The sequence below is a fragment of the Orbicella franksi genome, chromosome 11 (assembly GCF_964199315.1).
Source record: "Orbicella franksi chromosome 11, jaOrbFran1.1, whole genome shotgun sequence".
Lineage (NCBI taxonomy): Eukaryota > Metazoa > Cnidaria > Anthozoa > Scleractinia > Merulinidae > Orbicella > Orbicella franksi.
This window is the reverse complement of record NC_138155.1, coordinates 23,259,109-23,285,944: the sequence shown is the minus strand read 5'-3', so window position 1 is coordinate 23,285,944 and position 26,836 is coordinate 23,259,109. Positions and strand designations below refer to the sequence as shown.

Genomic DNA, 26,836 nt, shown 5'->3' with positions numbered 1-26,836 from the left:
TTCAAAATACGATTTACAAATGGACAGGGATGTTGAATCTTCATGTTCCAAAAAATGGTTTTCTGGAGAAAAATTCATATCTGAGAGTATAAGACCCCCTTAAGTGGCCCTCGTGGGGAGGCTCCGCGCGAAAGGGATACCTTTATCGAGGGTAGGGATTTCACAAGTTGAGGTATATGAAAGGGTTGGGAAGTCGAAGTATCTTGACTCCCACGACAACATGAACTGAACAAATAATACTTGTTTTTTTGGTTAACATGCTAATGCTTAATGTTCTTCCGTAATATTGTTCATTAATTCGAAGGGTTTAGAAAAGGACGCAGAGTTCTCCCTTTGTGACGGGGGCACCTTTCTCTGTCAAAAACTACCGATGACCTATTTATCGCGTGTTGTCTCCTGGGCAAGGAATTTAAAACAGCATAATTGTGCTCTGAAATAAATTCGCCATTTTTCTGTATTCTTTCCCCCAGTGACACTCGACGATTCAGTGAGGCAACATTTCGTGTACCATGGCGCGCTAGATGATTTTTTAACACAACAACTACTTCGATGCAGTATTATGTTGCAGGTATTTGAAGTGCTTTCACAAACATGCAACGTTGTTGGACCAGTTTTTAAGCGGATGCTGCAAGTTTCCCAAAGAAACTAAGACTTGAGTGTCCACTAGCTGGTCTCTGTAGCAACTTTCTCGTAGATGAAAAGTTTTTACGTTTGCTGCAAAAGTTTCTACTCCAGCTAGAAGTTGAAAAATTCATAGTTTCAATTTTCTTTGTTTAGCAGTTCCTCTTGTATCATAAGAGGTAAAAATGAATGAGAAAATATCCTCTATTTCAGCTTATTTTAGACACTGTGGTCGAAGTATTGTCCCAACTGCACAGTCAATTAAAAGAGGTCCTCTCAAGTCCCATCCCGCGGGATCCCACGCGTGATGGAGATCCTTTCGGCGTTTCGGCCCAGTCCTTCCTGTTCTTCTCAAACCATGGAGGGGATCTGGCACGAGCCACATCAGCTATCCAATATGGCGGCCTCCTCCCTTTGTTCGATCATTTAATCATCCGAAAGTTCGAATCAAAACAAAGCTCAAATGGCCAAAAATAATCCTGATCCTAGCGGGCATAAAATCTTGGCGTATTTTAGTGTTCAACATTAATTATTTTGGACATGGCAAGAGCTTTGGACGAGCGATCTAAGAAATTCATCGATGCGGTTCAATCTGACCTGAGAGCTTTGTCCAACGAAACGAGACGAAAATTCCAACCAGTTAAAGAGGTAAGAAATATATTTGACACTTTCAAAAAACGGATTGAAAGCTCTTCATATTCAAACAAAGAATTGAGAATTTTCAAGTCGCGTGTGCCCGCCAAAAAATTATAAGTTTAAGCTATAATTGATCTTGACTATTTTAAAACTTGTGTTTGTAAATGTGATATTGGCCTCTGTTCTTGACAGACTTTTCCCAAATGTCCGTGTAAATGTGTTTTTTTTTTAACTGTTACAGGCGGCAGAAGCTGGGATTCTACGCCTCAGAACGATTAGTGCTGCCAAGGCAAAAAACTTGAAGATCACAAAAGGTAATAACTAATAATAAGTCATTTTGATATCAGCTGTAACCCCTTTAACACGCCATGCATAATAAACACACAATGACTGTCCCCGCGGGGAATATGGAGTGTTATTTCCCAGTGAAATGATAATAATCTCAATGTTTTCCTTTTGGGAACACTGAAGGGCTTGGGGAAACAAAACTTATTTTCCCATGGGACAATTATCACATTCATCAAGTATTGTTTTATACCCCAATTGAAAAATATACATTAAAACTGCATCGTCTATTTTATTGTTCATAACTAAACCTTCTTTTAGTTGAAAGAGGGGAACAAATTACGAATAAAACTGAACGTTTTCTCACAACTTCGTGTCACCACACATTTGTTTGTTGTTTTACTGCCGTTTTCAACACACTTGTTGTGATTACTAACCAAGTTTTAAGCTTTTGTTGCATTAGGGAGTTTTGTTAGCCTTTAGGAATTTTGAGGTGTGATTATTTGAACAGTAATCAGTCAGTATACTTCTTTGTGTTATGCTTCATTGTGTTCAGTAAATTAAAACTGGGAAAGTAATACGAATTCAAAGTAACAAGTGATTTGAAAGTAATACAAGCGTGCATGAAGTATGTGACTGACCTCAAGGAGCAGTGATTGAACTTCCACATTGCTTTCTACGTGGTTTAAACACTCTTCCTAAAACTCATGAATGATGTGAATTCGATTTAAAATAGAAAGCTTTACAGCATAATCTTGGATACGATTTTAGAGCCACATAGATTTGAAAAGTTCAAGAGTCAAATCTCTAATGAATGTGGTAAACAAATAACAGGGTTCAGCAAATGCTTCATTTGAGCGCACAAAGTTTTGCTTGGCTATTGTTTCTGCATGCTTGCATGTTTGCATTACAATAGGCTATTTAAATCTCACGAGAATTTAAAGCAGTGGAACTTATAGTTTTTTAAGCTCTCACGAGACGAGACTTGAGAGGGTGGTAACTTACTCTTGAGCAGTGCTGTAGAGAACAAACTGATTAACGTCCTGCATGCTTGAAATCTTAATAATTATATTATGCTTATTAAACTGTTTGTTTCTTATAAACATCCTCATAAGCTTCTACTGTTGTAAATGTAAAACATGTCCAGGGCTGTCATTAAGTTTCGAGTCACCTGTAGTCTTATTCTCCACACCTGTAGCAAATTTGTTACTTTATGGGTGAATTCTATCAACAACAGGCAATTTTACCTGTAGCATCAAGGGAAAATCAAGCGTACTCAGCCATAACAGGCATACCGGGTTACGGCCCTTAGTGACAGACCCGCATGTCATTTAAGTTGCTTATTTGTTTACCTGTATCAGTGATTGCAGATGAAACTGAGATAGTGCAACCATTCTTGCTTGGCTGCGATACCAAGAGTCTGCGTGTGGTACAGATCTCACTGACGGGTCTTCAGCGGCTCATAAACAACGAGGCTTTATCTGAGGTTTGTGTTTACCGATTGGTTGTCAGATGGTCAGTTGCTTGTTGAACCATTCAAGAAGGAATATTTAAACTAACATTATTCAATGTTTTGACACATTGAATTTTGATTCTTGATAATGATGCTTGATGCATTGAAATGTTGAATGATGTTACAGTACTTCAATTGTTTTTTGTTGTTGGTTAAATCCATTCTCATGTATACCTACATGACCCCTATTAAGCAGCCATCTATTAAATGGCAACCCCTATTAGGCAGCCAGTAATCAAAATCCCGATGAGGGCTTTTCTACTGTTTTTAATTCTATGAAGCAGCCAGCCCCCTTTAAGGGACCACTACCCATTTCTCCGAGGGTGGTTGTTTAATAGGGGTTGAACTATATATTGTTGAATTCCCGGAAAATTATTTTGCTTCCCTGCCCAACCTAAGGAAGGTAATAGAACATTCTGAGAGGAATCGAGGGTGGGGATCAAAAGCCTAGAATATTTTTAAACAAAATTATAAAGCTAAACTACAATAGAATTTCCATGGATAGGGACAGGGGAGTGACCAAAATCAAAAACCTTCTGTGGGAGGGGTGTGGGTGTTTTCTGTTGACATAATTATTGCCCTTGGAAGGAACATCCTTGACTTTTAGCATCTTCTTCTTGAGGTTTTGGTTCTGGATTTCTTTTCAGTGGTTCTAAAATATCATGGAATTTGTATGGTTTTAAGTGCTACTGTGTATTAAGTGGTTGCGTCTATCAAGTTTTTACATTAAGTAACAATTGCTTGCCCTTGTTTTCAACTGGGGTAGTACGTTGTTAACTTGGTTGTGCTTACATGCTAGTTATGCAATGCTTTCGGGTGATATATCATGGAATATTGCATGAGTCACTTCGTGACTATTTTCTCAGACTACACACACAACCTTTAGGCAAGAAAATACAAGTGACAAGTAGGATATTCCCTGGTATACCATGAGAGAGCATTCCATAACTGTTTTATACCATGACATAGAAAATACAGTGGCCAATGTCCACAATCAATGTGACATACGAGGAGCATGTGATGGAAAGGTTGGATGTAATACATAAACAATAGCCTCCATTTGGCATGAGAATGTGCTTGGATATTTGTCCATGGACATTATCTGCTCCGAGAAGCAACCAGTTTTGCGAGAGCTTGAAGAAAACTGGGAGCTTCAAGGAACAGATAATGTCCAAGGACAAATATCCGAGCATATTTTCGCCCCAAATGGAGGCTACTGTGTTTATTATTCTCAAATATTATTCACAACGAGTGCAGTTTTGAAAATTGGGGAATATTCTCAGATATTTCCAGTTTTAGCTGGGGAATATTCAGTCACGTGACACGTTTAGACCAATCGCACGCGAGCGAAAATATTTGATGGATTATAATGTTGAATATACAATGTTCCTGTATTCTGTATTCTGTATTTTCTATGGCACGGTATAAATGTACAGTATGTACACACCTTTAGATAAATTATGGGTAGTTCACTCACTGCCACACAGACCAGCATTCATACACGCTGTATAACTCTATCTCTATAAATGTCAACACCTCTGTTTTACGTACACACTCAGCTCTGGGCCTGTGGTGTCCATAGTCAAGATAAGGGTACTTACTATATACAATTTACATTCTGACTACAATGATTGATCTCTTTTTACAGTCGTCTGCCGTAAATCTTGTCAGTGCGTTATGGCAGTTGATGGAGGGAGGCTTGGAAGAGCTACGAATCCTTCAGACAATTATTCTTCTCATAACAACGTCAAATATTGTTCATGGGGAGTGCCTCGGAAAGGTCTGTCACCTTTTTTTTGCCCGTAAAGAGATTCAGAATCTTACTGGCATGGTATTTATTAATAACGTATTACTGGTATATACATGTACAGTTAAAGGGAGTGTTCATTATTTATGGTTTGGGGGGGGGGGGGGTCAGTGTTTTTTAGAGCTCCCCTTTAAAGTTTTGTTTGACACCCTCTTAAGACAAAAACAAACTTAATGGCCCTACTGAACTGATCAATGAACTATGCTTTTATGATCCCCCTCCCCTCCCCCTAGCACCACTGCGACCTCCTTTTACACACAGCTAACTAGACAAATAAATAAATAACTGTGTTTATTGTACCTCTCCCAATAACCATGATTATTAATTCCATCCCCACCCAAGGAAACCATGGATCCCTAGTAAGAATTAATTATCAAGTTACTGGAAAAGGAAATAAGTTATGCATTAATAGACTAAATAAACAGTTCTATGGGGGTTTCCTGTTTAAAACTAGGAAAACTTAAATTACAAACCTCCCTTATTGTACAGTTGAAGTTCTTATTGGTACCATGGGTGTAAGTGACCACATGAAATCCTGTTTATATTCGTGGTAAAATTTTTTGTTAGTAAAATACTTCTCTAAGGGATGACTTGCATTCCAAAACGTTTTAGCATCATGTTCACGAAAGTTCTTGGAGGCAACCTTCTTCTACCATTTCAGTGGGTTGTTGCTAAGAAGAAGATCATTCTCCTTGTTGTAAGTGTCCAGCTCCAACACTGACCACTTAGTCTCTGACAAGAGAGAGGTAGTCATTAACAAGAGCTTTTAATGTAAGTAGTTATTCTGTTGCTCTCCTAAGGCCATGGTCTTGTGCTTCAAGTTATATTTCATAAAAGATGCAACAATTTGTACGACTGCTGCAGCAACTGTCAGACAGATGGTGTCAGTGATATTTGAGAGAGTTGTCACAGAGGACAGTCAAGGATTAGGTAAAGAAATTTCACTTATTTTTACAGTCAACACCCGATGAAGTTTCGTCTATTGATCGTTAACAGGCTTTTAGCTAGAATTTGAAAAGTGGCTGTGCAAAATGTGCTATAGGGTCTGCTCAAATGAGTACTTTATAAGGCAACATGCATGTATGAAAAATAAACCAATTTTCTTTAGAATGTGGCTGTCCACAGGACACCTGGACACCCATCTTGCTAAAAGTCTGATAGTTCTAAGCAATCCCTTGATATATTTTTGACAACTTTTTGTTGGCTTCTCTTTAACCTGGCCAATCAAGGCACAAGAATTTTTAGCAGAGTTGTCAAGTTCTTGATATGTTTGCTGTCTGACAATTTTCAGTCAAATGAACTCATATAATAATCGGTTACAACTGATGTGATCAGTCACATGACTTGCACTTTGATCACAACCTTGCTGCATAATGTTGTCATAGACTGAGGTGATTTGTAATGAATCTATTAAAATAAAATTATATTACCGTTACATGTATATTACATTACATTAACTGTACTAGCACACGATAGTTCAAAAGTGAACAGTGATGAGTGAAGTACACTTCAGAGTTCTTTGCCGACTGAGTTATCGTCATTATGTTTATAGTTTTTGGGTCCAATCTCAGGCCATTGTTGATTGGCAGAAGAATTATGAAACTGTACGTAATGAAAGAGATCTAATTAGTATCAATACTAAATTGTTAGGTCCTGATCAAATGCCGCATGATATTTGATGATAGCTGATCCTCCCCTAACTATCATCAACTATCATATGCATGGTCAAACAGGAAAAACTATCATTAACTGCCATGGAGAATTTGAACGAGTTCAAAGTGAATGATAGTTGATGATAGTTGACGATAAAAATTAATGGAGGTGTGTTACAACTATTGTTGACTTACATGTACATGTACACGGATCATCATGGGTCATTTTACCATGGCTTTACTTGGAACCTAATATTTCAGTTTGTCATTTTCAGCTGCTCAGAAAGTTGAGGACACTGCAGGATCCATCAGACATAAGAACTGTCCTGTCAGTCTCCACCCATGTGCTCGGGATGCTTATCTACTTTTTCAGGTAACTAATCTGTTTCTTTATTAAATGGCAAGTTTTCAAGAGAGCCAAACTGACCTACGGTAATGTGGCTTATCCAGTTTCTGTAACAAAAAGTGACTGGGAGTATTGCTTCCCAACCCCCCTCCCTTCCCCCCTCTGGATGCCAGTCCATTGTGGGTTACATTCCCCCCAGCATTTCATCAGGTTGGCCTAATAATTTGCCAACATCCATCAATTTTCATCAATAGTCTGGGTACGTAAGAAGTGCTGGGGGTCCCTATCTTCAATTAAGGATCTTTGGCTGGTCTTTGAACTAGATCTTCAAACTTAGTTCTTTTTCAAGGATGTAAAAAGGTTTTCCTGGCACCAGGGTTATTCCATTCTTGTTTCGAATGCCAGAAAGTGCAGTTAAGTTACTATATATGCACAATTCAAAGTGACTATGAATTCAATCTATGGAGATACCAGAATGACCTAGCCACTTAAGAAAATTTTTATTACAGCTGACTTTAGGATGAATTTTTCTTTCTCTCTATTTCAGGATTTGTGTCAACTTACAAATGGAGAGCAACCCTACTGGTTGATTGGTATCATTGAGATGACAAGAACATTTGGGTTGGAGCTTCTAGAAAGTGTGCTCAAGGGATACCCAAACATTTTTCTTAAAGTATGTTGAATTTTTACATGTATCCACAGGTAGTACAGTAATTAGCACATGTTAAACAAGGCCTTAGATGAGAGTTCATTTACCATAAGATTATGTATTAGAAGATGTATTAACAGTTAAATCTCATACTTTCTGTCTTTCACAAGATTGTTTTGAGGCATTTCATGATACAGATTTTGTAATGTTCTATCTCACAGCTGGTTTCGGACACATCTCTAAATTAATTGCTTAGTGTGCCCTTGGAAAACATGTAAACTCTGAAAATGTGAACTCTGGTTGAAATTTCACAACTGCTTATTAAGTTGTGTGCATAACTGCGATGATCAATCATGACTTCATATCTTTCTTTGCAGTTCAAAAATATGATCTTTCATATATTCACTTGTAGTTTGGTTTTATGTTGTAGTTAATTATTTTTAATAAGCAAACATTTGGCGAGACAAAGACTGTCAGTTACTTCGTTGTGACTCAGGTAGCGTTTGATTTCTTTTTGTTAATTAAATTTTTTTTTTCCTCAGAATCCTTTGGTTGTTGAAATTTTGATTTGATGGCTGTGTAAAATACATGTACAGTAAATCATTAGTTAGGTTAAGAATTTTGGCATTTGCATATCATTTGTCATTAAGGCACTCTGAAAGAAGTGATGTTTTTTTTTTTTGATAACATTGGAGTTTTTGTTTTTCAGCATCCTGAATTTAGCTTCCTACTAAAGGAAAGAGTCTGTCCACTGATCATCAAACTGTTCTCTCCAAGCATCAAACACCGTGTAAGCTCAACTCCATTGGAGAAACCACTCTATCCAGTGGCGGTCAGACTTCTTAGGATTGTCTCTGTCCTGATAGAAAAATTTTACACTCTTTTGGTGAGATTTTGTTTCTTTTTGGTTCACTTGGTTCAACAATGCTGGCATGCTGACAGCAAATAAAAACCATACCTAACTCTTACAATCAGTTTCTTTAAAACCTATTTTGGGATGAAAACTAGAGATAAAAAAAACAATGATTGAGTGAAATTGAGACATGAGGATTTGAAAAGTGATAAAAGTATGTTCATGAATATGGACTAAGCTTTGCAAAATGAAAGTGCCAAAAACTCAACTACCAAAGGCTGGATAAGACAATAGGACTATGTTAAAAACTACAAAAGACATAAATATAAAGATCAAATACTCTGTACTATAAATACACTAACAGTAACTTTGCGTGGATGGAGTCAGACTGCATGTTCAAAGTTGACTTTAAAAATAGGTCTTTGATAAAAAGTGTCTCATATAAATTAAGCAGTCAAATTAATGCTCTGGCACTTTTGTAAGATCTTAAATTTAAGATCTACACATATGTCACTTGGGTCCCTCCCATGTTGCTGTTGTATATTTTTACTCTGTACCTATCTCATCGATGATCATTTTGCAGGTAACTGAGTGTGAGATTTTTCTGTCCCTCTTGGTGAAGTTCCTGGAGCCAGATAAGCCACAGTGGCAGAGAGCGCTGGCTCTTGAAGTTCTTCATACTCTTACAATTCAGCCAGCCCTACTCAGGTAGTCTTTTGACCATTTGCTTATACTATTACAACTAAAGTGGCTTATTGGATTCAATCTTTGGCCATTGTGTGTACAGTATGGTACATTCTTGGGCAAAACATTACATTGACACTTCCATTCCATTACTGGGTGGGTAGCGGCAAAGTGCCAGGTAATACAGCTGTGTGACAAAATGCTGTTAACGAAATCAGTGTGATGGACTAGCATCCCATCCAGGGGGGAGTAGCATTACTCATAGAAAGCTTCAGTAGACCTACACTGTAGAACTCCTATGAGCTTCCCCAATTTGCAAATCACACTCAAAGTAGCTGCATATGCTCCTTTAATACTAGCGAACTTAAGATTTGAGTACAAGGGCAAGATTGAGTACGAGAACCACTTTTCAGTTCTAGTTTGCAGGCTCCACATTGTCACATCACATACCCATCTCATCCCATGAGCTACCCTCTCTACCTAAGACTAAAATGAAGAGTGAGGGCTCTGGAAACGTCACTGGTTTGAAATTCAAAAATCATGCTTGCACTCAATCTCGCACCCATAGTCCAATCTAAAAGTCCCTATTACAACACAGTCAGTGGCTTTTGCTTCATCACTAGCCACATTATACCATTGCAGCTACAATTGAACTCATCCTTGACACTGTCTCTGTTTCAGGTCATTTTGCCTGTTTTATGACATGCAGGAACACTCTACCAGAATCTTTCATGACATGGTGAATGCCCTGACGAGCTTCACCCAGGGATTATTCACCAACCAGACAACCCACAGCTCATCACAGAATGCGTCACACTTAGCCAGTGCCAACACAATCCAGACTCCATCCAGTGCTCCGCCCCCATCAGTCGTGGCTCTGAGTGCAATGGGTGGGGTCACTCCGCAGCCTGGGTTCTCTTACAGGGGTTCATGGATACCACTGAATGTTATGCCAGTTTATGGTCAAGCTAAACCTGTTTAGTAAGTTCACCCCTCTCAGTTATGTCTGTACCCCTTATTTTTATTCTCATTGGTTTGGAGTGTGCTGCTTAAAGGAGCTATATCAGTTTGTCAGTTTCCACATCTTGAAACATTTAGCCTAAATTTTTCATGTTTGTTGTTTGTAACCTGTGTTAATCTTCTACATCCTTAACCATCCTTGTTCCTTTATGGTTTATTGTTATCTTTTTGTTGTTTTTTATCTTAAGTTAACTTAGTCAACTACTACTCTCTGGTTTCCTTCAATTGAAATGTCATTTTGTACATGGCCAAAATAACTCAAAAATTATGCCATGACTGAACCCCGTTGACAGTCTATTCATGCTTTAGCATGCATCATTGAGGTACATGTATGATGCATGTGGGAAGTTTGAAGAGCACAAACTGGGCACTCAAGAGTTGCTTGAGGCGCAGCTTGCTATTTTTTAAAATCATTTATAGTAAGAGGGTTAATCGCATGTCAAGTCATGTGTGGTGCAGGACTCTTAAATCAGAAGTCTTGCCCATGTTATTGCTGATGTGAACAAGCCTGGCAAGTTTATGACCAAAACAGCGTTGCATGTTTTGAGTTGTATATTGGGAACATTCGTGTTAAGAAGTAGTTTTGGGGTGCCTTTCTCACTATGAATCCTCAAAAATTGTCCACCTAGAAGATTCCCTAGATCAACCAAAAGGAAAGTTCAAGGAATTCACAATTCAAATAATGTTATGCATTTACCAAATGAATACACTTTGTGCAATCTTCAAATTTTTATTGTTGTAAGAAAAGGATCGTACAGTAACACATTTGTTGACTGAGGGGGCAGGCTCAACTAGACTAGAAAAACCCAAACATATTCCTGTCTGGACTTTATACTTACGGGTATTTAATAAGCAGGGCTTGAAGAAAAACTTGAATTCTAGTGTGCCCTTCACACAAGCAGCTCTCAATTTTTGCTTGCCTGGACAAGTCTTAGTTTGCTGTTATTACGATTTCATTGGCACATTTTACTTGTCTGGACCCTTATTTCCCATTCAGCAAGTGAGAATGAAAAGTAAGTTGCCTGGCAGGAAAATCTTCTTGTCCTGGATGGCCCTTTTTTGAGCCCTGATTAAGTACATGTTATTTCTCAGTCTAGAACAGTTGGAAAGGCCTGAGTGTTCATCAATCTCTGATGGCTACACACTGTCCATTGCCTTCGCCTGTTTGCTGGAGATTGTCAAAAGTCTTGATGTGCTTGTACAAGAAAGCAATGGCTCATCAAATGGGGGAGATGTTATTGGTTGGATTGAACCTGAAGTGCCTGGAACACCTATTGAGACAGGGGTAGGGACTGACACTATCAGAGCTGCAGCAAAAGAAGGTGTAGAAAATGACAAAGGTGGGTAGGATTAGTGCCCTTTTCCTTTCTGTTAAGAGAATCTGAAACAACTGAAAAAGGCCTCCGAGTAAGAGACTTTCACTACTTGAAGTTAACTACCTGGCCCCAGTTGTTCAAAGGCTGGATAATGCTATCCACTGGATAAATTGCTATCCAGTGTGTTGACATAACAAACCATTCTATCCACTGGATAGTGATTTATCTGGTGGATAGCATTATCCAGCCTTCAAACAACCCAGGCTAGATCAGGTTTTGTCCCACAAATGTAGTAAGAACTAAAGCCAACCTTTGCTACTCGGATGTATTTTATGAACACTTTAACTGCTAACCACTATGACAAACTGAAATTATTTTTTTTATATCTTTTTGATGGTGTTATTTGCAGGATCAAATGCACCAGACTTGTTTCAGGAGATGGTGTCGGCTTCATGGTGTGGAGTTTTGGCATCCTTATCTTTACTTTTAGAAGCAAGGTATGTGTTAAGAATTGGTTTCATATTGGTTGTACATGACAGGAAAGAGTTTTTTTGTAGTCTGTTTTTATTTCATGAAAACTGTCTGACTTGCACTGATAAGCAACACCAATACCCCCCAGCAAAATGTTACTCTCTTTCTCTCTTTTTACCTTGGACTGACGAGTAAATATGTTGTAGGTCAAAATGAAATTCAGGTTAAAATAAAATTCTTTTGTCTCTTAACCCTAATTATTCATCGATCATGAATAATCAGGGTTAGAAGACAAAGGAAATTGAGAATCAAACTAGGTTAAAATCATTTTAACCTGAATTTCATTTTGACCTACACCATATACATGTATGTTAATTAACAAACACTGGCAAACTACATGTATTAGTCAGGGGATCTTTACAATCTGCTGGGAGGAAACCTACCCTAGACTACATAGCATCCCTTCCAGAGAGGAGGAGCAATGCCCTTAGTTACTTGATGTTACATGAACAGGAGATACGTACAAGGACCAATGTACCATCATGCCCCTAGGCTTGATTACCAGCTCCTGTTTGGGAAAGGAACCTGCGCTCCTCCCCCAAAGGCATAGACTGGACTCAAGAGAAAGGCAGATATCAAGGCTATCATTCCCACCCACCCACCCACTCCTGGTGATACCAGATCTGTGAACTCCATGATAAGTTTGCCAGTTATTAATTTTTCTTGATATATGACGTATAAACTTTGTTTATTTTGCAGCAATGATGAAACTGCCACAGAAACCATACTCAAATCTTACCAGTTATATGCTAATGTTTGTGGCATCCTGAATCTCACTACTCCGAGAGATGCGTTCATCACTTCACTTTGTAAGGCAGCATTGCCCCCACACTACACCCTGACAGTACTTAATCCCCACTCCGGTACTGCTCAGGTATCTTATGTCAAGATGCCAATGAGTGGGTCTCAGTCCCTCTCAGAATCACAGGGAGGAGATCACAGAGGCATTGGGAGATCACTGTCTGGCTCGGGAGAGACTGGGTCTAGTGCTGTTGTCACAGGGGTCCCACTTGGTTCCAGTCATGGTCCTGTGTCCGTAAGTTGCGTAATTAGCAGTTCTGTTTATTTAAAGTTTGGCAAACATTTCAGATTAAAAATTCTGCCTGACTTTCAAATCATATCAGCACACTGTTATTTTTTATGTCACGTTTTCATAATCCAGTTCAATCCCTATTAAATGGCCACCCTCGGGGAAATGGATATAGTGTTGCATAAAAGGGGTTGGCTGCTTAATAGAGATAAAAACAGTGAAAAAGCCCTCATTGGACCTTTGATTACTGGCTGCCAAATAGGGGTGACTGTTTAACAGGTGGCCACTTAATAGGGGTTTGACTGTAAAATTAATTGCATTGATAACTTTATTATGTAAGGACCCTACATGGAAATTTTTGAATTTCCCCTGAAGGCGACAAATTGTCATGGTACACTCACAGTATTTTGTTTTTATTAATAGTTAACAGCAAAGAACATTCAGTGTATGCGCTCACTGTTAAGCCTTGCACACTGCCATGGAGGAATTCTGGGAACGGCCTGGCACATGGTACTTACAACACTACAGGTTAGATTTTAGTCAATAAGATTTGACTTCAGAAATCAAACAGACTAAGAACTTAGTAAACAAGCTTTGATCAAATTATTGTTGAATCTGGCAGTTTTCCTGTCAGATTTCAATCGATTTGTTTAGGATCAGGTCCACCTAGAATCAGTAAACTTACCCCCCCCCCCCCCCGTCAATATTTGAGTCTACCTGTCAGATACAGGTCTAATTACATGCTCCCCTTTTACTACTATGGAGGAGGTGTGATGGCCTCATTGTTGGTGCGCTTGCCTCCTTATTGAGTGGTCCAGGTTCAAGCCCCTGCCGGGGACATTATGTTGTGTTCTTGGGCAAGGCACTTTACTCTCATAGTGCTTCTCTCCACCCAGATCGGCGAATTTTAAGAAGCTTGCTTGATACTCACCCCTTCCATTTTTTCTCTACAGCATCTGACATGGATTTTGGGTCTGAAGCCGTCTGCAGGAGGGACGCTGAAAGCTATGCCAGCCAGCGAGGCTCCTAACTTGGTAAGAAGTACTTGCTGTTCTTCCTTTGCTTGCATTGCGAGACTGGATTACGATGTAACACCATTAAGAATAGAATAAGGCTTACTATACGTCCTTTGCTTGCACTGGAAGCCTATGGTACTACGCTGAAAGCTATGTCCGCCAGCGTGAACATGATATTAAATGTAGCACTATTTTAGGATCTTTTCATATGTTCTAGGTCATAACCCAAGCAATGATGGCTGAGCTTCCTGTCCTGGCTGCAATCTTATCAAGACTCTTTGAAACATCCAAGTATGTCTTCTGATTACTGTAATTCCTAGCTTCTTGGCACCTTTTGTAACAAATTCTATTAGAAAATCTGAGGGATAAGGTTAGAAATAGAAAAGCGAAGCTGATGTAAATTTTTATAGCTTGTGCAGCCGACCGAATTTTGCGTGACATTGCTTTGTTTGTTTGTTCTATTTTTTTACCATTAATTTATAAATATAGTTACAACATATCAATGTCTAAAGGCAAGGAAGCCCAGGGAAGCCAGTAAGGCTTAAAGATACCTAAGACTTAACAAAAGAATAAAAATGCTTTCTTCGGCACACAAAATTATCATTATTTAGGATAAAAAGTAGTTGAACAAGGCTAAACGCGCAAATGCGCAAAATCAAAGGAAGACAGAAAAATAGCGAAATAAAGCACACACAAGCACACTAAGAGAATTGAAACATACTTATATGGTTATATCTCACGGCTTTTGCAGCCAGTACTCGCAGTCTCCCTTCCAAAACAAGCGCCACTCGCGCAGGAATCCTGCCAGCTACGAAAACCATCGCGCAGATTGTTTGACACGCCCATGACGTTTGGTTCCAGTAACCAAACATGCTGAAGTTAATGTAGTAGCTGTGAAGGATACTGGAGATGGCAAGGTTTCAGAAATAACAAGTCAGTTTTCTTTATTTTTACAGGTATCTAGATGATGTCGGTTTGCACCATCTTGTGGACGCGCTGTGCAGATTATCCACCACTTCAATGGAACAAGCACAGACCAACAAGGTACAGAGACATTTAATTTAAATTGTTCTGATACCCTCTATTGTCTACCTAACACACTTAAGTATAAATCTACTAGCTGCCTATCACGAATGCTGTCTTCTGATTGGCTACGCTACTTACTATCTATTCTGCTGTAGATAGTGACGCCCGCTATTCTGTTGTAGGGTTAGGGACGCCTGCCGGCTGCACCCTCGTTATTTGTCACGCGATAGAAATCGAGAGCGAATAATCTAATCGTCGAGTAGAGATCTCAGACACCCATATCGTGGTTCAGTTTTCTTTGGCATATAATGGCTTTTTTACACGTAAACTTCACATTAATTGATGATTATTCCGTCATCACGTCCCATTATTTTCAGGAACCCTCTCTCTTTGCTGTGGCTAAACTGTTAGAAACAGGTTTAAATAACCTCCACCGCGCACGCGTCTTGTGGAAACCGCTGACGGCACATCTTTTGGAGGTAGGCTCTTCTTTAGTCGCACCGCTAGTTTTGACATTCACTGAAAAAACGTTTCATGATACTATCACGTGTTTGTTTCTGTAGGTGTGCCAGCATTCTCACGCTAAAATGCGCGAGTGGGGGGCCGAGGCTGTGACGTCATTGGTTCGTTCAGCTCTGACGCATGACCATAATCCTCCTTTGAAACAAGACCTGGTAAGCAACTCACGTAACGTAACGTAACGTAACACAACGTAACACAACGTATCAAAACGTAATAATGACAACACAGTCAACTCAAGTGTTGAGATAAACAAAAGTCACCCACGAGACGAATTCAAGTGGCATACTGATATCGATGTTCTTAGTTTGAAATACAAGTCCTGACAAAGAAATTTTTAACTTAGATACGTGTGTTTCTTTTCTACAGCAATTACAGTCGATGCTTCTCAGTCCTCTCCAAGAAATGTCAAATGTCAGCTTTTCGGATATTCGCTATAAGCAATTAGAATGTGTTCTACAGGTAAGAATATGACGCTCTGATGGTTTAATATAAGTCCCTTGTTTTTGTCTTTACTCGTGTCGTCACTGTACGTCAAGGACGCAAAGCGCGCCAAGCGCGGGAAAACGCTCGTGACCAAATCACGTGCATCTGATTGGTTAACTGGTTGACTTCCGTCAAGTATGAACAACTAACACTGAGTAAGTAAGAACAACTAACATTGAGAAATATGAATAAGTTTGTTATGGTCCATAGATTCTTCACTCAACCGGTCAAAACCTGGGGCAAGGATGGCTGTGTGTGCTGGGAGTAATCGGAGCAGCTACTAACCAGCAAGGGTGAGATATCTGGCCTTTTGTCTTGATGTCTGCTTTTCCTGCCTATTTTAACAATGGAGATTTAGACCACCTGTTCAGTTCTCGGACTGCTGTTGTCTTGAGACAAATGTTTTTGATCAGCAAATGACATTCAAATGATACGCCTTTGTAAAACAAATTCCTGCAGTTTGAAAATGAAATAAATGCCGCCAAAGTTATATTCTGTAGAAAAAAGCATGTAAAAGCAGAAGTTTCCTGCAGTATCTGTTACTTTTCTTTCAAGTTTCATAGGAAAAGGTTAGGAAGGTCGGTTAACATCTAAGAAGCGAACAGGCTAAGATTTATGTTGCAAGGTCCTTGACCCTGCAAATCTTTTGTTTTCTGCTCATTGACCATGCAAGAATTACATAATCACAATGTTTCTATTGGTTAGTTGTATGAGCACACATAACCACCTTTTGTATTTTGCCAGGTTTTGTGCAGGGTCAACCCCCAAAATAGCCAACAAAAACATACCACAAAGAAATTTGCCAGGTTTCCTAACCATTTGCCCCTATTAACTATGTTTTATATGAACACTGTCTTTTCTTTTTCTTCAGTGAGGGTCTTATTCGGGTTGCATTCCAAAGCTTACAGCTTGTGGTGACAGATTTCCTTCCCTTGATGCCTTGCACGTGTATCAAGGTCGTGGTGGACGTGGCGGGAAAATTTGGCCTGCAGCCACAAGAGCTGAACATCAGCTTGACAGCCATTGGTCTGTTGGTAAGTTATCACGTGACCCTATTGCTGGGGTTTTGTTTGTGAATGTAGTTGAACCGTTTTATGATCATACTGTAATTAAAGGAGCTACGTCACGGTTTGCGTATCTTGAAACGTTTAGCCTAAAGTTTTCAAGTTCGTCGTTTGTAATCCGTGTCAATCTTCTCCATCCTTAACCATCCATGTTCCTTTATGGTTTATTATTATCTCTTTGGTGTTTTTCTATCTTGGAAAACTTTTATTTTCAGGTTTTCTTCAAGTTAAAGGTAATTTAGTACCCGGTTAAAATAACTCAAATTACCGTGACTGGGTTCCTTTAAGGCCTCCGACGTTGTCATTACAGCCACGTTTTTTGGCCCCAAAAATAACTCAGTCAACTTTGTCTTTTGTGAACGTCTCCCCTCCCCCCCCCCCCCCAACCCTTAATCCGAACACTTTCGTTCTGTGGAATCGGGATAAGCTTCACCTGTGTGGGCCAATTTTCCGGGGGGGGGGAAGGACTTAAGTAAGCTTTGTTTGAAGGGAACTAACTGCCTCTTTTATTTCGTCGTTTCAGTGGAATATTTCTGATTTTCTCTCGCAACACCGAGAGAAGATTCGCACCGAGTTGGAACAAGTCCAAGGTTCCGCGAATGACAACACGAAGTACGACAAACCCGTGCCTCCGTCAGACCGACAATGGATGTGCTTGTATTCCAAACTCGGTGAACTATGCGTCGATCCTCGTCCAGCGGTTAGAAAAAGCGCAGGACAGACGCTGTTCTCCACCATAAGTGCGCATGGCTCGTTACTGGAGAATGTCACGTGGTACACGGTCCTTTGGAGGGTAAATATAACCTTGTTTACGAGTTGACAGTGTAGTCATTGTAAGAGGTGTTAAATGCCTCCTGACCGTACTGTAAAGCAATCATGGAGTCAGAAGTTGCAAGCCACGTGCTGTGTTTACGTGTTAGCTTCGTCTCTTGACTCTACTTTAGCTGAGTCGCCTTACACAAAACACGTTTTCGCTCTTAATCGCATACTTTTTTATGCTTTTTCTCCTATCCTCCATACCAGGGGCCATGCTAAAACGATGTAAATTTCAATGATTTCATCGAAAACGGAGACTTGGAAAACGCTCTCCAATGTGAAGACTCTAAAAACACGGTTCGATCGTTTCAAACTCTGCCACGCTCGTGATGTAGCTGGTTAACTTACCATCATAATGAATTTACTGAATTATTTTTTTTATTTCTCATATTTCACATTAGGTGCTGTTTCCTTTATTGGAGCAAGTCAAAACCATGTCCACATCTGCAGCCGATGTCCCACCCCCAAGTGATGCTGTTAACTCAAAGGGCAAAATACTCATTCACCATTCACGTGATACGGCGGAAAAACAGTGGGCGGAAACACGTGTTCTAACGTTGGGTGGCGTGGCGCGCGTGTTTAACAACCGGCGCCAAATTTTGGCGGGTCTCGATGAGTTCCCGCGCGCGTGGGCGCTTCTTTTGGAGTTCGTCGAGTCTGCGGCGTTGAGCAAGTCCGCTGAAGTTGCACTGGCGGCACTTAAAAGCTTTCAGGACATCGTTCAAGATTCGAGTGAAGCTCAAGAGAGCGCTACCGCGAATTCAAGCCCGGGGGAAAACACAAGGGACAAAAAAGCGGCCAAAGGAGCTGCTAGACTTAAAGTAAAACCTAAATTTTGTCAAGCAGCGGACGAGGACTTGAATCTTTGGACAAACGCTTGGCGCGTGTGGTACAACATCGGAACAACAAGCATGTCAGAAGCACATGTTGTCAGAACAAGACGAGATTCCTCCGGAAAACTTAGCTCTATTAGAACTTATCCTGCGCAGGCCTTTCTGGCAGCCCTGGTGCAGATATTTCCCTCTCTGTTCATGAGAATATACGGCCGTTTTGGCTTAGCCGATTTGCAGAAACTTGTGCGAATTCTGCAGACTTCTGTGACAATTCCCGTGCCAATAGATCAGTCACCGTTTCTAGTACCATCGTTCCAAGATACTGTATTAACACCCTTGCAACACGCAATTTTGGACGCTATCGAGGTTTTACGCGAACCTCTGCCAAACCTCTCTGGGTCTGTTCTTCATGTCTCCAAGCAACCAATGTATCCTACACTATTTTCACTGCTTCTTCAGTTCTTTGACTGCGCTACAGAGCCTCCTCAGATTGATGACTTACCTGACACAGATGGCACTGCCAGACGTAAAAAGAAAGAATGGATTATTCTGTCGCTCACGCCTTTCTCGGAGAAATGTCTTGAGATGGCTGTAGTGTTGTATAGTGAGTGTTTCTCTCTGCCTGCTGTAATGGAGGAGAAAGTATTGGAGAAGATCATCAAGGTATAATATGTGATCAAATCCTTTTTTCTCGTTAAAATTTCATATCAATACATTGTTTAAGGTTAGGTAGACAGGTTGGGAGAATAAAGAAAATTATCAGTTAGGTTAGTGTCTTGATATTCTACCAAATTCTCGTAACTATTCTTAAAAGAAATCGTCTCCTCCCTTCTAGTTGATGGGTTTCTTTATTCTCATCACTAGTATGCTTGACAATGTATTAAAATTGTAAGGAGAAATTAGGTGCTGATCACAGATGACGTGACCTCTGCTCTGATTTTACATAACTACTAACAGAACGTTATTCTTGTTTCCAGTCCCTCCGCAATCCTCTTCATCTCAAGTACAGTTGCTCGTCCCAGTCCACATGGAAGCTTGCGGTGGATTCGTTAATGACTGTTGTTCGCAAAGGACTTAATGTGGCTCTAGCACGGCCAGGTATAAAATTACATAACATGCACTGTGTGCAGTTAGGTTAAAGTATCTCGTGTATTTTGCTAGCATTTAAATTATCTGTGTATATCTTCTAATCATTGTTTGCGGAGCAGGGATAGCACAGTGGTGAGAGTGCTCGCCTCCCACCAGTGTGGCCTGGGTTTGATTCTGGCCCGTTGCCTTATGTGGGTTGAGTTTGTTGTTGTTTCTCGCCTTGCTCTGAGGGTTTTTCTCCGAGTTCTCCGGTTTTACTTCCTCCATCAAAAACCAACATCTCTGAATTCCAATTCGACCAGGATAGATGACCTGCATGAAAAACAGCTAAGGTTGATGTGACTTCCTCTCTAAATATGATATTTAATTTACTGTTGCGTTTCACTTTTTATATGTAGATTCATTTAGATCAATGTGGTATGAGTTGGCTTCGGCGTTAGAGGACTTCCTCTTCTCAGATATGTAAGTTCCTTTGCTTTATGAATTTGTAAATCTCTTCAAGTTAAATCTTAAGTATCTTTATTACTAGTCAGAAGTTGAAACGAAAACGTGCCACCTTTTGTACACGTTCTTTGCTGGTCTCTAATCAGGATCCTTTCTATTAACCTAAACGAAGCCAGTTCCATTTTAAATATGGTATTTAGAGCCTGTGCTATAATAATGTAAACTATAAGTTCTTGAACAATAAGTGTATAATATGACCCTTCCCCACTCCACTGAGATACTTGTTTCATTTTACAGGAGTCCCCCAGAGAATCAGTCCCTTGAACAGCATCAAGCGGATGAGGAACTGGACATCAAGGTAACAGATAGAGAGCAAGACTTTCCACATACCATCTACAATGGTTTAGGTTTAGGTAAAAGTAAAGTCAGCATACGAGTCAAGTGGCCCATCAGGCCGGAGCTTATCCCGGTTTCTGTAGCATGAAGCGACTAGGAGTATTTCTACTCACCCCTGGATGAGGTGCTAGTCCTTCGCAGGGTTACCCCCCAGCATTAAATTCGCCGCTACCCATATGCACACCTGGGTGGAGAGAGCCATTGTGAGAGTTAAGTGTCTTGCCCAAGAACACAACACAATATTCCCGTCCAGGACTCGAACGCGGACCGCTCAATCCGAAGACGGGCGCACTAACCAGGAGGTCACCATGCCTGCATGGTTAAGATTTAAGTGCAGATTGAACCATTCTCCTTTTTTGGTAGAAATCTCGTATTCAAGAACTGACTTAGAAAAAGTCTGAACCAGATTTCTTTTCAAGTATTAAATATTATATGAACAAAATTCTACAAATGTTCTTATTCCATCCACTGAAGAAACATAAGTTTCTTTATCGTCAACATTTTGAGGGAGCAAAACAAAGCAGAACAGGTATTAGAGCGAGTAAACTCTACAGAGGCCTAGGTACTAATAACAATCCATTTGATTGACAGCTTTTGCGCATGATCCGTGAAGAAATTCTGCCCCATTCCGCCGCTCTTCCCAAGGACTTTATGGCTCGGGTCATGGCGCTTTTGAACCGAGGCTCGATACACTCGGCTGCGGATGCCACCTTCAGCGGTACGTGAATTGTTTGATTAATCAATAATTTCTCCGAACCTCTTTGTAGCAAATGCTATAGAAATGTCATGAGAATTTAGGCCATGATCAGTTTAGCAAAACGCGATTAAAAACCTATTTCTCCCAAGATCAGTTATGGAAAATGTATGAAAAACGGTTGGAGAATTTGTTTCCTGGTCAGCTAATTGACGCACTTATTTTTTTTTTTCGCCTGGTAGGTACGGATGCCAACGGATTTCCTTTACGTGAAGAGTTTGCCAAGTCCTGCTTTGAAACTCTGTTACAGTTTTCATTTGTCAATGGAACGGCAGAAGTTGATCAACGTGTAGAGCAGCCAGGTGGGTTGTCGTTGTTCGGAGTTGAATCAAGCACACATACATCAGTTGTGATAACGATACAGTGAAACCCTCGAAATTTCAATCAAAGTTTGCTCGCTAAAATTTCTTCTTGCCTAGGTTGCCTCAGTCGTCCACAAGACGACAACACTGTTTCTCAGTTTAGTTTCCTTTTTTTCAGACGGCAAAGTGTCTGAGTTAGCGTTAGACGCTCTTCTCAGGCGATGTAGCGACGTGCTGGTGAAGTACGTTGAGGACGAGAAACTTAGTGGAAAATGTCCTTTACCCAGGTAAGCTGGTTTCGTTTTATCGCGTATTTTACACAAATGAGTACGTTTTCTGTGATCCTGGCCTGCACTGTCTGACTGACTGACTATCGATCTGACTGACTGGCTGTCTGTCTGTATGTATGTTTAACAATTTCGGTCTTTTTGTTGGTCTATTTGTCTGTTGGTCTGTCTGTCTGACTGACTGTCGTTCGGCCAGTCGGTCGTTCGTTTATCTGTTGGTCAGTCGCTATCTGTTGGTCTGTGTGACGGACTACCGGTCCGTTTGTATGTCTGTCCGTCTGTCTGTCTGACTGAATGTCCGACTGAATGAATGTCTGACTGACTGACTGACCGATTACTGTCTGTCTGTCTGTATGTTTACATGTACTTATGTTTTTTTCATTTGATACTCCACAGAACCCGCATGGCTGAGATGTCCTTTGTTATGAAAGCTATCAGCACATTACTGTCGTCCTTGAAAAGAGCTGTCAAGGAAAATCCTACAGTTGGTAAGTGCCCCCATCATTGTTCACTTCTTTTAAGTGCCCTCCCCTCCCCATTGTTCACTTCCTTAAGGCGAAGAACGACTACGAATTTGGCAGCTATTATAGCTATTTTTTTGTTGTGTTGTAATCGTTTTATAATAACCCTAACCTGTTTCTTTTCCTTGTTGCAGTGGACGGGCGGATCTGGGAACAAGTCGTTGAGCTGTACCCTCGTCTTGTGGAATGTTCTGTTTGTAACTCCACCCCTGTCCGACGAGCCTTGCGGGAGGCATTACAAGAATACGCTGACCTGATAAAACCGCCGATTCATACGTCCGCCATGAATGGTAAACGCTAGGTCAAAGACCGCCCAAATAAATTTGAAGAGTGAAAAGCGAAGGATATATATTAAGGGACTCTGGTTCATGTGAACGGACGAGCAAGATGATACACGGATCTATTGAAATTGTAAAAGAAAGACAGGAAATTCGTAGGGTAACTCCCTGCGCACATGCCTGTAAGGAATCTTCCCCGTGGGAACCTTCCATCCATGTGAGTTGACCAAGATATTTAATTTGTTTTAAATCTGAAGCCATTTGTAAGGAGCTGTCGCGTCATGTTAAGTGATGCTTTGTTTTGTATGAAATTACTTTGAAATCGAAGGAGAACTTTTGCTAGGTGAAAGTGTTTTCCTTTGAATATTTCAAGGATATATTCTCCAATTAGAGAAACCTTGTTCTTCATTTCTTACACTGGACTTAAACAAAACTCGCCGACTTTATTCAACAATTTCAACTCAAAGGTTCATTGCATAGAAATTGTACAAAACTAATGTCATTAAGTTAAAGTTCTTAAAACAGACGTTATTTCTTATGAGCACAAAGAACGTAAGAGAGAATTATCTATTTGTCGAGTATAACTAACGTTTTTAAACCGGATTTTTTTTAATTGAAAACTTTCATCGATGGGTGAAGGTTATTATTTGTTATTTTAGATTAATACTAGATCGTTATTTTTCGTCTCGAATTAAAAGAGCGGTCTTCCCATAGCGTTTGAAAGAGTTCCGTAAACTCGACTCAAAATTACCCCTTCCCTACTAAAAAATACTTTTGCGTAGATGGGTGGCAGCGAACCAATGAGCTGCGCTCTTCAACTTGATTTCCCGCCCTTTTTGCGGCCGGTTGTCCGTGTTTTCCCGCGCTTTTCGAACACTTGGCGCGGGTTACATGCCACCCAGTCAGAGGTTTTTGTTTCGTGGTCTGATTGGTTTGTTAGACTTGGGAGGGGTTGAAATATACTCTAAGGTTACTCTCTTTCCGCAGCCATATTGGAAAACTGCTCTTGACTTGAGATGAAGGGTAAAGTTTAGCAGAATAGTCGTCCCGGCTTAGAAGTGGATTTCTTTCAGACCGTTCTGCTTTTAAATTTGCGCTTTCACGCGATATGCTGTGAAGGGAACAATTATAACGCTAGATTGTTAAACAAAGGAAAGCAAGGTGGTATTATCTGATATGGTATTGTGTACATAAGAGTGAAATAAAGTTAAGAACGGTGAAATTGTTGACACTGTTATTTTTTGGGTGCGGGCAAAAAGTACGAGGTGGACTGAAAGAGAAGCAACCAGCGAACAAGTTCTTCCCTAGGGAAAGAGTTTAATACCTGGGGAATTGAGGTGGGAGAAACAGAGGGTAAGCTTGAAAGGGTGCTAGGGGTATTCATGACGTCATTATCCCCTAAGGAATGACAACATTTTCTTGAATTCCCCATGCATTGATAGTTATCTATCCCGTATCTGTTTCCTGAACATACAGCCTTCCTTTTCTCAGACATAATAATAGTGTGATGACATTTAGCCTTGTAGCGCGAACGTATTTCTAACTTGCCCCTGCTCCCAAAAAAGGCTCCTCTTTGATAATATTCTCGTCGTCCTAGAACTATTCACCTTTCCCCCTCCCCCCCCCCCGCCCAAAAAAAAAGCCCCAGTTTCGGGCGCAAAAACCCTCTCAAAAAATACCCCCTCCGGTCGCCCCCTAAATATAGTCCCATGGCTAGATAACTTCCTCCGATTAATCTCAAACTTTATTAAGTCCCCTATTGGAGATTTTTTCCTTAATATTATCAAGTAATTGCAGTTTCTTCTGAGACTTTCGATCTTTTTCTGATTAATAGAAACTTGGTTTGTGTCTTATTGTTATGTTGAGGGAGCCTGAAAGATGAAGGCTCTAGCTCCCATCTTTAAAATGAAACTTCGTTTCGATTATACGCAAGCACAAAGAAAAGTTCCAATAATATTGTTTTAAAATCAATGTACCTGTTCAAAGTCAGGGAATTTTTTAGTGTAAATTCCGATCAACGTACACTCAATTAACGCAATTAATTCCCACGATAAGTTAAACCAATCAAATAAGAGCAGTAATTAAAGTCGTTGGCGCGTGCTCGAAAACGTTTGAAAATTTTAATTGCAAATTATTTCATCTCTCGTTGCGTTCTTCTTCGTACGTTTGTAATCGGCGTTTGAAATTTCTATCTACGGAAAAAAATCCACCTTCGGCGGCGTGAATTGTCACGAAAAAGTGTCAAGCTACAGTTTAGGATTGTCCTTGCCGTTTGGAGCAGAAATGAAACGCAAATAACTGCAACAAGAACTTATCTTCAAGCAAACTATGAGAGCACGTGCTTCTTGTAAACCAGAGATGTGACAGGGTATCCTGAGCAAACGAGTTTGGGTCCTTCTTAAGGTACGAATTATACACGAATGCTATATCGTATTTTGTAGAGGTAATATGGCTTTTACACTCTCGGAGAGCTGATTGTACGGCCAGTACAAACTTCTTTAGAACTTAACAAGATTTGGTATTTTCTCTGTCCAACGAATATGGTCAGGTTGCATTAATTATCTAGGAATAATTTAACAACTTATTTTGGGGTAGAAAATAAGTCATAACGAAATGATATATTGTTAAGACTTCGATCATAAATCAAGTCGTTTCAGTTGCTAACAGTATTTTTTACTCTTTATTCCAGGAATGCAGTGCGATCCAACAAGGTTGGGAATGAACGAAGATGTCATTGATGCTTTGACACTATCTCTTCAGGTAACTTGAACTTCTAGTCCTAAACTAAAAACAGTAATTCTCGTTACTGTATTACACACAGGTCTATCAATCTCAGTTCGGAGAATTTAAGATACATCAAGATAAGATCAATTCAGTCTTTATTCTCATCACCTGTTTACTTGACAGTGTCTTGATGTTGTAGGGAGAAATTATATGTTGACATGGTTTGCCCAAAAAACAAATTTATGATCATGGTATGCTCCAGTTTGCCATTTAGGTCTTTTTGGAGTAATTGTTGTTTTGTGCTATTTTGGCCAGTGACTGCAATAGTCCAAGCTTTTTGTTTGTTTGTTTTCGGTAATGAAGTGCTGTTTTTTTCTGAGCTATTGTCTCTTATATTGTTTTCTTGATTTAATTTGTAGATTGGACTGAATTACTGAGCTGAGATGTCTTCTGATGAATTGGAACATGACTTGCTGTTAAAGACCAGTGGTACGTTAACACTCTCAATTCACGTTTTGTTCAACTTAAATAAATAGTCATACAACTGGAATCTTTGATATCTTTAAGGCGGCTCATTCAAACGGCGATTCGGTAGTATCAAAGTGTTTTGCGAAGTTTCAAGCCCTGGAAATTCTATAACTTTTTCAGTTTGTTCGATGTTAATCCCAGGGATAATAAAACCATCGAGGGACCGCAGCCAGGATCAATCATAGTAAAATTTTAAAATGTTTTCTAGTTACAATATTATAAAGACACAAGCTTTCGGGATAATATCGGCCGTGAACTCGCAATCGGCAATGAAATGCAAAAGCGGACCAGCTTGTTGACAACTACAAAGCTTGTTTATTAAATCGATATATATATATTTTATTTTTTTGCAGGATTTCTCTGAAGGCGATCGATTGAAGAAAACGACAAATGGCGATGCATTGGAGGCAAGAGAAGCAAGACATTACAGGAAGAAATTAAGAAGGCAAAACTCTGAAGGCATTATATTTGGAGCTGAGAATAATACACAAGGGAGCGAAGTAAGAGAGACTATTAGATTAATTTCAAGCGGCAGAATTATGGAAATTCGCAAGAGAAGATTCGATTCGTTAGATTTTTTTTACAAAGGCAAAAGTATTCGCTTGTTTAAATGTAGGGCTGTTCTCCAATTCTAATTGTCTTGTTTACAAAATTATCAAGCCCTAATTTGACGTGGAAAAATCATTTTTTGAGCGATTCTTCGTGTTTATCTCTCGGTAAACAGACTCTGTGAGCTCGCGTTTTTGAAGGCAATTGTTTATTTTACTACTGGGATTGGTTGTCTGTTTGCCAAAACATCGCAACCAAAAA

The 26,836-nt window shown here is 39.9% G+C and overlaps 1 protein-coding gene and 1 long non-coding RNA gene across 2 annotated transcripts; both read left to right on the top strand.

Moving 5' to 3' along the window:
* Positions 1-133: 133 nt before the first annotated feature.
* LOC145502023 (protein MON2 homolog) lies at positions 134-23,996 on the top strand. The gene is made up of 32 exons (XM_081481324.1): positions 134-1,269; positions 1,499-1,571; positions 2,904-3,028; positions 4,704-4,835; positions 5,663-5,792; positions 6,790-6,887; positions 7,408-7,533; positions 8,219-8,395; positions 8,946-9,070; positions 9,728-10,027; positions 11,159-11,406; positions 11,792-11,879; positions 12,613-12,949; positions 13,367-13,471; positions 13,897-13,977; positions 14,177-14,250; positions 14,916-15,003; positions 15,363-15,464; positions 15,549-15,659; positions 15,874-15,966; positions 16,201-16,283; positions 16,862-17,024; positions 17,578-17,847; positions 18,272-19,366; positions 19,681-19,801; positions 20,191-20,254; positions 20,534-20,594; positions 21,224-21,350; positions 21,569-21,688; positions 21,867-21,975; positions 22,372-22,463; positions 22,631-23,996. Exons 1-32 carry the CDS (start codon positions 1,162-1,164, stop codon positions 22,795-22,797), a joined length of 5,193 nt encoding a protein of 1,730 aa, XP_081337450.1. The 5' UTR covers positions 134-1,161; the 3' UTR covers positions 22,798-23,996.
* Positions 23,997-25,461: 1,465 nt separating this feature from the next.
* On the top strand, positions 25,462-26,783 carry LOC145502675 (uncharacterized). Its single transcript, XR_014051379.1, has 3 exons — positions 25,462-25,534; positions 25,918-25,987; positions 26,380-26,783. It is a non-coding gene; the product is annotated as an uncharacterized LOC145502675 (long non-coding RNA).
* The last annotated feature ends 53 nt before the right edge of the window (positions 26,784-26,836 follow it).

Coding starts and splice junctions, on each gene's coding strand:
- LOC145502023 (XM_081481324.1), top strand. CDS start 1,162: ATGGCAAGAGCTTTGGACGAGCGATCTAAGAAATTCATCGATGCGGTT. Junction 9,071..9,727: donor ATTCAGCCAGCCCTACTCAG/GTAGTCTTTTGA, acceptor TCTCTGTTTCAG/GTCATTTTGCCTGTTTTATG. Junction 12,950..13,366: donor CCAGTCATGGTCCTGTGTCC/GTAAGTTGCGTA, acceptor TTTTATTAATAG/TTAACAGCAAAGAACATTCA.